Source organism: Tachypleus tridentatus, chromosome 8 (genome assembly GCF_004210375.1).
Source record: "Tachypleus tridentatus isolate NWPU-2018 chromosome 8, ASM421037v1, whole genome shotgun sequence".
Taxonomy (NCBI): domain Eukaryota; kingdom Metazoa; phylum Arthropoda; class Merostomata; order Xiphosura; family Limulidae; genus Tachypleus; species Tachypleus tridentatus.
The window spans coordinates 45,127,990-45,141,247 of NC_134832.1; the positions used below are offsets into that span (position 1 = coordinate 45,127,990).

A 13,258-nucleotide genomic window follows, 5' to 3' on the forward strand; every position below is an offset into this window, starting at 1 on the left:
AAGTATCAGCACTGAAACATTACTATTTTAATGATGACAGTAATTGTGTGGATCACACACTATAATAGCATCATATATACAGGGCTACCTAAACCAAACATTTAGTGTCACTGTACTGAGCTGTTATCTGTTGAACCTTAAATTAGCAAATGATAGTATATATTTTGTGTGTAACTGCTATTGCCTGCTTTTGTTTTGGAAGAGCCTAATTTTTGGCTTTCTTTCCAAAGTCATATTGTGCAATTAGTAAGGACTAGTTCTTGATCCTGGGTGACGAAAAACCCACTTGAAATAAAAATGTATCTCAGAACAGCTGGCATAGGTATTAACACTTTTATCGATAAGCAGAGAACAACATTTTGACCTTCCTAGGTCGAAACATTGTTCTCTGCTTATCAATTAAAGTTTTAATACCTGTACCAGCCATTCTGAGATACATGGTAAAGACTATATCTCATGGTTAAAGTCACAGTGTAATATATATAGTATTGCAACCTCAGTCATACTCCAAGACAATCTTTTTATTTTCACTCATTGTGAACAAGTTTTTTTTCTTAATACAAGAATAATTAGTTTGATGTAAATTATGTAAACATTACATTCTTTGGTTGTTAAACAAATAAAATATTGTTGAAGTTCAGTTGCACATATTGTGGACATGGTGATTCAAAAGTCACTGTGTTTGTTTTTAAAAAAAAAAGTAGTAAAAGAAATAAATTTTGGCTCTACTTTGATTTATGTTTCTTACTTTATGACAGACATCAGATTACGTATTAAAAGTGGAATGGTACTTCTGACTAATGTAGTTTAGTGCATCAGTACACCTAGGAACAACAAAGTTATCTGTTCTGTGTAGAAAATCAATGGTATTTCTTTGCCAGCTTTTTATACAACTTGGAACAACTGTTTTTGATGTACACATACATGCACTGCAGAAGCTGAATATATTATATTATGGCATTTAGAATCAATAATTTAATGAAGTTTACACTGAATTATTGAGTTAGAAAACAAAACAAAAAATACAAATGTGTATGTAGTGCAATTATGTATTATTTCATTAAGTTGTGAGCAGTAGAGCCTTCACTGTTTGTGTATGGATGTTATCAGAAGAAAACCAATCATTTTTTTCTTTCTATCATTGAATGGTAATAAGGTAGCTATTGATAGATGTTTTAACTTTTCAAAGTGATATTTTTCTTAGTCCATTTCCCCAATAAGCTCCAACTCTACCAGTTATAATTAAGTGACCCCTTGGCAAAAGTAATTGGAGACCTGTGCTCCTTTACAGTTCCTGTGTTTAAAATAAAGTTATTTTTTTTCTTTTTGTAATCAATTTTGATCATTCAAAACTGTTCTTGCACATCTGCTTTTGATGAAATTAAAAGTTTAAACACACATTTCATTTTTGAGGAAATCATAGATTCTCATCTTAAACTCTTGTAAAATCCACTACAACCAGCTGTATAAATCAGTCATAATCAGTTAGAAAAATAAAACTGACTTAACTGGAGCATAGCCTATCTTTATAAAATCTTAAGAGCCCCCTCCAGTGGCACAGTGCTGTGTCTGCAGACTCGCACTGCTGGAAACTGAATTTTGATACTTTTAGTGGGCAGAGCACAGATAGCCCATTATATAGCTTTGTGCTTAACTAAAAACAACAAAACCTTACATGTGTCATTCATCCTGTTCGTTTCAAAATATAACATAGAAATTAGTGGCTTTCACACTATTGATCCCTCACCCTTAAATAGCCTTTTGAACTTCCAGTACAATAACCTGTCTTTTTTGAGAAAGAAAAGAAGTTAGAGATTTTATGATAATTTAAAATATACCCTTTCCATCCTAGAAATCATATTCATAGTTCTCATCTGTTGCATATCTGATAATTCAACATCCTTTCTTAAGTAAGAAGGTCAAAATTGTACACATTATTCTAAATAAGACCTTATTAATGATTGGTCTAGAGAAATAGTTACCTATTTTTACCTATCATAAATGTCTGTAAATACACCCTAAAATTCTGTTACCTTTACTTTTAGCAACAGAGTGCTATTTGAATGGCTCAAGTGACTTATGTGCTGTTCCTTTACTCATGTTATTGAGTGGGTTCCCATCTGTTATTAAACATACAATCTAAATTATAATAACCAAAATGCATTAACTTGCACATATTACAACTAAAGATCATTTGCCAAATACTTGTCAAACTTAATTTATTAATTATCTGTATCAATATCATTAATTGAAATGAGAAAAGGCAAATGTCTAAATACTGTTGGCTTTCTTTTATGGTGTCATATTTCATAAAATGATTTTGTGAAGCTTCTTTTATCACAATCTAGAATTTTCTCCCACTACAGATAAGCTCATCCTTTCAAGCTAGGAGTAATAAAAAAAAAAGGAAGAAAACATTTAAACTTGAACATCTCTTACTTTTCAACAAAAGTAAGCCATCACCATCCTTAAGTACTCAGTTCCTTTTTTAAGATTTGCTTGCCTATACTTAAAAACAATCTTTGCTGTTCTTTTTAACATAACCCAGGTGTTTCTTATAGGTGCTTTTGGATTTCCTAACTTTCTTAACAACCAGGTTCCAAGTTTTCCTGTAGTTTTGTAAGCCTCCATTCCATCTATTAGTCAAACTCCTTAAAACTTGTAGCATTTATCCCTAATTTCCATGTTTATCTTTAGTAAACCAGTTAAGTTTTATCTTCTGTGTTATGTTTTTCTTTTTTTTTAGGAATATGCCTATTTTTATTTAAAAGAAATTTGATAAAAAAAATACCATGTCTGTCCAATATAACCTTTTAACCTATTACCCAAATTCCAGTGATAAATCTTGTCTCCTGGCTTTATGGAAATTACTCAGAAAACTTCCCTCCAAGTCTATCTGTGATAATATTTCATATAAATCTCATAAATCGAACCCTGTATTGGATGAGTATGAAGAAAACCTGTGTATTTAAAATCAATATGTCTTTAATAAATTGCTTGTAAAGAAAGAAAGAAATTTCTGCCACTCTCACCCAGCAATTCCATAATGGTGTTATAAGTAATAGGTATGCTAGAGATGGGGCACCTGTTCGTAACAGATAGCAATCGTAGTATCTTCGGTTGGGAATAGGCTTGATATACTGGTAAAAATGTGTGGATTGCGTATTGAATGAACACTTTCGGAAGCATTTTTGAAACATGTGTTACTTCCTTCTCTCGGTGTACTTTTGACAAGATTTTACCACTCTAGGACAAACCTGTTTCATTCATTTTAAAATATTTATGTTTCCATATAATCAAGTTTTTCGGCACAGGTGGAGTTTCATAAGAATGTTACGCAGTTGACGACTGGAATGCAGAGATGCCAACCATTACGATTTGAGCGTAATCATTACGATTTTGGTGTATACATTACAATACAGACAAATATTACTTGTTGCAACTCCCAAATTATTATATATTATATAGGCCTATACAATAAAGTTATAAATTGTTCCCCAAGGGCTTGAAAAGGGTGAAAAGAAAATTTCTAATGAGATACAAATAAAGTTTGATAATAAATAAAAGACATAGTCCAAATGGCTACTTGCGATAATCATATTTGTGCTTGAAATAATAAAAAATATTTGTATCTCCGACGTCTATCAACTGCTTGAGTGCGGTGCTTCTCCATACTGTGTGCATGGGGGAATCCATAGTTACGTTATCAGAGCTTGTCAGCCAATCAGCGCTCTCGTAGATGGGTATTTCTCGTTTTCTAAGCGGCATAGAAACATGAATGCGATCGTTCACAAGTTGGAGAAAAAGAGGCCTCGTTCATCAGATTGTCTTGTTTCTAGCAAATCTAAAATGACTAAAATTATGAATCAAAAATTTAGGAAAGAGTATAGTGCAAAATATCCGGTCATTGCATCAAAAGTCAGTGACAGTCATGCGTTTTGTACAGTTTGTCACATCGATTTTTCTGTGGCGCATAGCGGGATAAACGATTGTTTCAAAGATACAAAATCGGCATCTCACCAACAAAAGGCTGAGGCGAAGACAAAAACGATGCAGATAACGGTATTTATGAGTAAGAATTCAGAATACGAAACCATAAATGCAGAACTGATGTTCATGCAATCCGTCATTGCTCAAAAGAATTTTTTAAAATTTATTTATTAAATACACAAAACACAGTCATAAATGAGCAATCTATAGCAGTAATAAATAATAATAGTTATAATAATAAACAGCTTCGAGACATTGGTCAGGCCTAGTAACCGTAAATGATAACGAACTCTGTCTACAATCATTACGCTCAGTCATTTGAAATAGTTGGCATCTCTGGGAATGTGTCGCTTTTATTAACCTGTCGCGCATTTTTCTTATTTCCCTTTGCTGTTAATTATATTACTTCGTACGTTATGTATGGTTCCTCTTTGCGAAAGCAAATCTTTGCAATTTTTTGACATAATACACATTCTAGTAACGAAAGATAATCTTTTTTACGATTCTATTTCTAGTGTTGTTTTATTTATATTCGAGGAGTGTTTTTACGTAGAATTAGCGCAATTTATTTAACTTATATTTTGTGTTTGTTTTTGTGGTTCCAGTATTCAACAGTTATCTAATCTTATTATGTACTGGACGACTTTTAATATGAAAGAAATGTTGGTTATTCGAATTTATTGACTAATCATGATTCGAACTTACACCTCAACAACTCCCTTTTCTTAGTTATCAACGATATAAGAGCTGTATAATATTATTTTGCCTTGCATGTAACATGAAACTTTCATTCCACTCCCTCTTCCTAAACCCATTGTCTTGTATATTAGTTTTCCCCAGTCTGTTCGTCACGATCTTGTATACAGTTTATCTCAAGATTGGATGGATTTTTTACCAAAGGTAAAACAGGTACTATGTAATAAGTTCTAAAATACATTTATTTTTCAATGTCATTGGTCAAAAGTTAATTTGTACGTAAACATTATTCCTAAATTTTGTAGGCATGGGATATCAATAGAGTACTGATAATTCTTATACAAAAGATGTTATATACGGGTGAAGAGGTTGATTCATTAACTTTGGAAGGTCATGAGGCAAATACCAAAGTCAGTCAATTTGGGAAGACTATATACAGTATAATTTTGTGGGGGCACAGGTGTTTCGTAAACACAGTTTTCGTATGTGTAAATTCATAAGTCTCCGGATTTACAGCGCTAAAAGTAGGGGTTCGATTCCCCTCGGTGGGCTCAGCAGATAGCCTTATGTGGCTTTGCTATAAGAAAACACACACACTTAAATTCATAGTGCCTTGTAATTGCAGCTTTGTTTGTGATTAAAAGCCGAGGAAGTTAGATAAATTTGGCAAAAACCTTTCTTAAGTAGAAAAAAAATATATATTTGTTATTAAGAGTATTCTTTGTATACGTGTGCGTGTACGGTTTTAAAGATGTTTAAAAGGTAAAATTGCAGTAAAGCTTTGAAAGTTGTCGCACGTGCTTTTTACACACGACTGATTGGCGAAGAACGTTTCTAATGTTCAGTCATCTTGCTGTAACATAACCCAGAACTTTTTCACAAACATGAAATAAATATGTTTAGAAGGCTAAAGCAATAATATAGTAGTGGTACCTTTTCGATTATATTTATCTGAAAAATGAAACAGCCGAGCCGTTGCTCGTACTCGAGGAATTCCTGAAATATCTGGGAACCTTGAACAAATCCTATTTTGAGAAGGTGCAGACAACGGCGCTCGTGGCTTACCGTAGCGGATTTGACTGAAGTCCTGTCAGTGGGTGTTCAGCTGTTCTCTGTTCGCGTTATGTTTGCACGTACAGAAACTTGAATTAGAGCGTCGAAACGCACGTAAAGACACGAGGGAAACTTTGAATTGACGTAGTTAAACTAACAATACTTCTTTTTCTTCGCCATAGTTTTAGTTCGCAGTTAAGATTCATTTACGTCTCCGTGTAACAAGATTAAAAATTGTCTCACCACCTCCCGTGCAATAAGATTAGCCATACTTTATAAGGTAAATTGTTGTCTGTGCGCGAAAGAAACGTAATGTTTAGTTGAAGATGGCACTTGCTGCAAGCATAAGTGATTTTGGGAACAAATATTTACTGTTGCGTGTTATGTCAACTTTGCAACAGATAACACGTTTGTTAGTGCATGCAGGTTAGTACTTTTGGTATGTTATGTTAAGGTCGAGCACTCCTTGCATGTGTTATATTTCGTTTTATTTAAATACTCATTGTTAAAAGAAGGATGTAGTTAAGGTTTTATGTCTACGATGTATTTAAATCGGTAATATAGTGTTTTACGTGCTGACAAATTTAGGGATATTTTATAATTTAAAAACAAACCTTTAAGTATAGTTTATCTTTATATATTTTTCTTATGTTTTCAGAGAACACTAAATAAATTTCACTATTCCTAAAGAATCAATGACTTAAGATGTCTTAAAATTACCAATCCACTCCCCAGTATATATTTTTTTTACCGTTGTGACCTTTGGACCTCAAACACCTGTTTACTTCCCCAGTGATGTAAAAATGGGTTTGCCACTGTATGTCACCTAATGACACCTTACAAGAAATATCCGTTTTTGGTTGATTCATCAAACCTGTCTGAAATATATATTCTTTAATAACATAAGAAAAATAAAATAAAACTGTTAATTTACACACTTTCACATTAATTGCTAAATGATAATACATAATTTAATTCTAAACAGTATATTACTGTTTTCTCCTTGGCCATGTAAACCTCAGGAAATGATGAGTGGCTGTCTCTAGAATAATCACTGATAATGTATAATCCAAATAAATATACTTTGGAGAATTGGATTATATTGTTTATAAAAGCATATAAAATCAACTCTTAGTTTATAATTACAAAGAAGCAAAACACTGTCAATCTGTATTTTTAACTTCATATTAGTTGATTATCAGTTGAAATAATGGTAAAGTTGATCCTATACTTTTGACCAGTGAATCTAAATATATCAACAGAATTGAAAGAAAACTGTAAAAATTGTATGATACATTTGATAATACCAAATTAATTTTATCATCTGAACAGTAAAAAACAACAACAACATGTAATTTACTTATAGATTTCCAAACTTTAAACAAATGGAGTGTGAAAATTGTTTCTGTACCTTGGCAATAGCTTAAAAATATAACTTATCAAAAACAAGTGCAGGTCTGTATGTTGGATAACAGACTAGGTCAAGTGTTTACAAGCTTTTATGAGATATGCTTTAGTTATCACTATAAAATTGAGTTGAAAGACTATTCACTTTTATCTGATGTGATAATGTTGAGTTATAGAAGTAGCCAAACATGCATACAGCATTGTGCAATGAAGATGGTAAAAGAATGAATAGAAAATACCCTTGCATACATTATAATTAAATAAGATTTAAAAGGTAGTGCAAATATTTAAGTATTAAAAAATACTGAAAAACCTTTAGGGTTACAGAAATAAAATAGGGTTGGTCAGAAACTGTAAACACCTTTTTTTAAAAAAAATACTTATGTGATCTAAGCATGCATGTAGTACATAATGAATCTGGATTTCCACTAATGAAAGCACTAATAGCCAACGTATATTGGATAGTAGTGGCTAGTGAAACAGTAGTTTTGTGAAGGCCCGGCATGGCTAAGCCTGTTAAGGCGTGCAACTCGTAATCTGAGGATCGCGGGTTCGCATCCCCATCGTGCCAAACATGCTCACCCTTTCAGCCGTGGGGGCGTTATAATGTTACGGCCAATCCCACTATTCGTTGGTAAAAGAGTAGCCCAAGAGTTGGCAGTGGGTGGTGATGACTAGCTGCCTTCCTTCTAGTCTTACACTGCTAAATTAGGGACAGCTAGCACAGATAACCCTCAAGTAGCTTTGTGCAGAATTCAAAACAAACAAACAAAAAGGTTTTATGAAATAGCAGTATGTTAATATTCCTTATACCTGAACTCAATATCTGCCATTTTACACATTTTTTGTTAACATTTTGTTTGTGTACTTTGTACTCTTAACTCACACTGCACTGCCGGATGTGCTTTAATTTGTTTGTTTGTTTTTAATAGCTGTTGTCATATAAAATAATTGTGATATGCATTTTATTACTTTTATTTTGTATTTACCTAAGAAAAACTAACCAAGTTTATCTCAATTTTTGAATAGTGTAATAGTTTAAGTGAATTATTTGTACTAACTGATCTCAATCGAAGCATGTTGTACCTGTACCTTAAAGCTGGATAGCTAGTGGAATTTGATAAAAGTTTATTCTTGCATTAGACTTCATTAGTTGAAATAATCAAAAATAATAATACTCAGAAACATTAATTTTGAGTCCCTGCTGGTACAGTGGTAAGTCTACAGATTTACAATGTTAAAATCAGGGGTTTGATTCCCCTCGGTGAGCTCAGCAGATAGCCTGATGCGGCTTTGCTATAAGAAAACACATTAATTTTGATCATTTGATTATTTTTTGAAGTAATGATGGTAATATGGCCTGGCATGGTCAGGTGGTTAGGGTGCTCAACTTGTAATATCAGACTTGCAGGTTTGAGTCCCTGTCACACCAAACATGCTTGCCCTTTCAGTCATGGAGGCATTTATAATGTGATGGTTAATCTCACTATTCATTGATAAAAGAGTAGCACAAGAGTTGGCAGTTGGTGGTAATGACTATCTGCCTTTCCTGTAGCCTTACACTTCTAAATTAGGGACAGCTACCGCAGATAGCCCTCATTTTAGCTTTGTGCGAACTTTAAAACAAACAAGCAAAAACGTGATGGTAATCTTTTGACCTGAACAGTTTCGAACTAATCAAAAATAATAACTCATAATGGCAATACTTCATTTATTTAGGTGGTTGAAATACTTGGAAACACTAATTTTGATTAGTTGATTATTTTTGTGGCTTTAACCATTTTGTGAAGGGTTATGGATCAAAGGCCATGTCATCTCAAATGTTGACTTGCATTCAAAATTTAAAAGTAAATATTAAAAGAACACATCTAAGTATAGGTTTTAGTGAGTCATGTGGTATGTTGAATGCAACACTGTTTTAAATTGTTTGTGATATCAAAATACTAAGTGTATAGTTTTGTACAAATTAGGAACTCAAATTACTAATATTATCAAGCTAGAATATAAAATAAGAACCTCACATCTTTTCTGAGATGTGGTTCATGTACTATATCAAACACAGTGGCCCCATTCACCTCTTTCCATTTTTGGAAATGGTTCCATATATACACTTTCTTCAATATATTGGCATGTTAATAACCAATTAACAGGTTAGAATGTTCCCAGAACAGTTTTCTTGGTCTTTTTAATCTTTGAAAAGGCTACCACGTTCTTTTGATCCAAGATTTCAATAAGATAGGTTGTGTCTTTAGTCTGCTCAAAGCTTAATATTTTTTAAATCTAAATAAATCTTATTTACTAAGCTTAAAATGTTAGAGTATAATTTTTTGGTATCAGTGTAGTTATTTATTTTTATATTATTCAGCTACATATATAAAACCTAAACAATTTTTATACCCTCCACATACGAAATTTTAAAAGGCTTAGCAACCCATGTCCAACTCCAGCAACAACCAGCTACAAAGGTCATAGCGAGAAGAGATAATCGTTTGCTTTATTTCTGGTTTTATTGTTCTATATTTTAAGAAAAATAAATTTAATAATTCATTTATAAATAGTAATAACTTGTAGACATGTAATGTGTAATAATTGAAATGTGACTATATATTACAAAATAATAGTCCACAATAATACAGCCAAGACAGGGAAAACTAAAGGTTAATCTTATATTATTGGATATGCAACACGAATGCATGTGCAATGCATCAATACAAGTTGTGTAATCTTAGCTAGACATGAATGACTGGAAGGTCAATATAATAATAAATGTATATGTTTATATATGTATATCTATATATCATTCTGAGACTTGAGCTACTTAAACTAAACATTTGTATTTTGAATAATATGTAGTTGTATCACTTAACCTCAAAACCATCATAATTTATATTTATTTCCTAATTTTTGTGATGGTTATGAGGCTGAAACTTTGTAGAATGAATGACAAATGCCTGTTATGGAGACACGAGTATAGAGGATGACCTGAAGACGAGAGGCGTAAGACTTTAGAAATGTCGTCATCTCCACAACAGAAAGTTGTTGTCCATTCTACAAAGTTTCATCATGAATACTCTGCCTAAACAATCTATCAAAGGCTATGGGGTAAGTTAGCCAACAGACCCCACACAGTTAGAATATATAAAATAACAATGTATAAAATCTTACTACAAGCAAACATTTTGAAATGTATTTAGGAGATTTTAGAGATTATGCAAATAATATTTGTGATTTTTTGGTATGAAGAGTAGTTTTTTAATTACAACAAGAAATCACTTTGCATCCAGACTAGTAACAAAACAGTGTTTTCACAAATGCATCTTTAGGAAAAAAATATTTCTTTAAAAAATCTGATTTTTCTATATTCAAATATTTGTAATCTTTAATAAAAGTCTTCCAAATTTTGTGAAGATACACATGCTGTATCAAAAGTTATAGTGCAAATACTTAATGTGTGCAAATGCTTAGATGAACTTCTGTATCTTATACTGGGTCTGTAACAAGAGGGTTAATCAATTTAATTGTAATTTTGAATAATTTTTTTATGTGATACTATTTTATGTTGTTGATGTTCGTAAATAATTAAGCTAATCACCCTGTTCTGTCTGTAACAGTGCTGCCATTTCACAATTTTTTATCGATATTTTGTTCACATGCTTTTCAAAAGTGTTGCTGGAGTTATTTTTGCACATACATCAGTATTTTATATATATGTATTGATTGATTGATGAGATTAATAAAGAGTTATTCTGGTGTACTTCCAGAACCATATTCTAGGCGGCATCAATAGACAATTTTTAATTAATTCCTAAGACTGAAATGTCATATAATTTTCTTTACAGTATGTGGATATATTGCTAGTTAGCACAAACTCCCATATATGTATTTAGTATTTTTATGTCTTTTTCCATAATTTTTCAGAAACACAAGAGTGTTAGCTCTGCTAATGGTTCTAGTTGTGTTAGTGTAATAGGTCAAGTGTTTCCCAGAGTGGGAAATGCAGCCCTCCTGGGGAAAGTGAAGTTTTTTTTCAGGGTAGACCTCCAAAAAAATGGGCCAAAAACAAAGATACTGAATTAATTAAGCTGATAAAAAGAATGCTGCATTAATTAAATGATAACAGTATCTTTGTTGTTTTAACTACGGCACTGATTTTCAGTCACCATGACAAAGTAGTTTGAGGGAAAGAGTATTTTAAAATCACATTTTAAGACAATTTTACATGTTTGGACTATATAGGCAGAACTACTGCCTGCCTGATAGGAGGAAATTTAAACTCAACAATTGTACATAAAGAAATATTGAAAAAAGTTTCAGGTTGATGTAGCTGTTTACTTCACTTGAAATTACTATCAGCTACATGTATAATTTAAGATCTCCAAAAGTTCTAACTATGTTTAAATAAGAGGTACAGTAATTTAAGAATTTAAAATGTAAGTCTGTGAAAAACTTTGCTGTTTTTTTATTATTATTATTTCATTTAATATAATTTTTTCATATTTTATATTGATTGTGAATACTTGGGCAAAATAAAACTTGCTGTAGATTTGATCTTCAGGATACTTTATTGCTTTTGTAATTTTCAAAAAGTCTTATTGTTTATCAAAATATGCAAAAATGAAATAGTAATAATTCCTCTTTAAAAACTTAAGTAATTTAGTTAACACTATTTCTATATAGGAGCAGTAAGTCTACCAGTTCGACCTTTGTTGCTAAACACATTTGGGTAACTACTACTGTGTATTACAGTAATCCACATAGTCATTACTAATGTTGAGAAGTGCTCATAACAAAAGTTAGTAGTAGTTCTGATGGTACTAAATGATAAGCATTTTTACTGTTGACAGAATTTTGCTCTTTATTCAGATAGAAACAACTTTATCAATGCTTTATTCCTACAGAGTCTTACAAGTGACAGAGATTTGATATTTGTCTTTCAGGAGCAATGCTGACGGTCCTGCATGACCCACAGTTTGTTACTTGTGACTAACTATGGCCACTGAAAGCAATATGCAGATTTTATTCCATGAACTGAAAAATATTTTTCCTGAGATACCTCAAGAAATAATTCAAGCAAATATTATGAAGGTACGTGAGTTAAGCATATGTGCTTATAAGTAAATAATACATTTTCTCTAACACAGTAGCAGACAACAGAAATGCAGTCCCACCCTCAGTCATTTTGGTGTAACGGAATTAAAAATCTGGCTACAAATTAAAAGACATAAACCACAAAGCTCAGTTAATATTAAAAGTATGTACCCTAAAAACATTAATTCAACAATGTACTTCACATGTGTCATGTGTCTTAAACTACTTTTATTTAAGTAACAAAATATCTGTTTTCATGTATATGATTGACCACATTAGTTAAACATGAAATGCATCTTTTCCCACACCTCATTTTTATAATGATTTAATAAAATAAATTTTATATTGTATCTTAATGGGACAAGCTAGTGTGTGTTTTTTAATTTTATTTTATAATACAAGCTTTTTGCTCAGGTATCTGAACCTTCAATAAGTGTAGGATTTTGAGCTTGTAAAATTAACCAAAGTAAATAAATTATGGTAATGTTTATAGAAGTACACTTTCCACTATTGTTATGGATATCAATCATTTAAAAAAAAATGGTATCAGCTGATGATTATCAGTGTAAATTAAGATCTAAGAACTGCTGGAAAGTATGTTTTAATAACTTGATATATCCTAATATTATAGATCCCCAAATATTATTTCTCTACTGCTGTGACTATTGGACCTTGATACACCTGTTTGAATTTCGTATAATTTCATGTGTGTGTAACATTGCTTTGACAAATATAAAACAACATTTGTAAAGTACATGTGATGTGGAAATGTCAGAGTTGGTATATTTTGAATTAGTTTGTTTTTTGTACAAATTATTTTCTTACATTTTTATTCATATGTAAGCTAAGGCAAATGCCTCAATTATTATTTTGATCTGAATACACTTTATCTTTATAACTTTAGTGTAATAAATGAATTTCCATGGGCTAATACAGTAATGTCATGTGAAACACTGAAAAATGGTTTCCTCCACTGATGTGTTAGACCAACACAAGTATTTATTTACGTACATGTCAGTCAACT

At 31.7% G+C, this 13,258-nt stretch overlaps 1 protein-coding gene across 15 annotated transcripts in view; it reads left to right on the plus strand.

Annotated features, from left to right (window-relative positions):
* Positions 1-13,258, plus strand: part of Tab2 (TAK1-associated binding protein 2) — a 79,059-nt gene that overhangs the window by 23,309 nt on the left and 42,492 nt on the right. For 12 of the 15 annotated variants that reach the window (XM_076448730.1, XM_076448717.1, XM_076448718.1 and 9 more), the window contains one exon: positions 12,084-12,231. In XM_076448730.1, coding sequence (XP_076304845.1) covers positions 12,136-12,231 — 96 coding nt within the window. In that variant the 5' untranslated portion in view covers positions 12,084-12,135. Of the gene's footprint in view, positions 1-5,719; positions 6,166-12,083; positions 12,232-13,258 lie in introns of those variants that run through there. The other 3 variants (XM_076448728.1, XM_076448731.1, XM_076448719.1) reach the window with 2 other exon arrangements.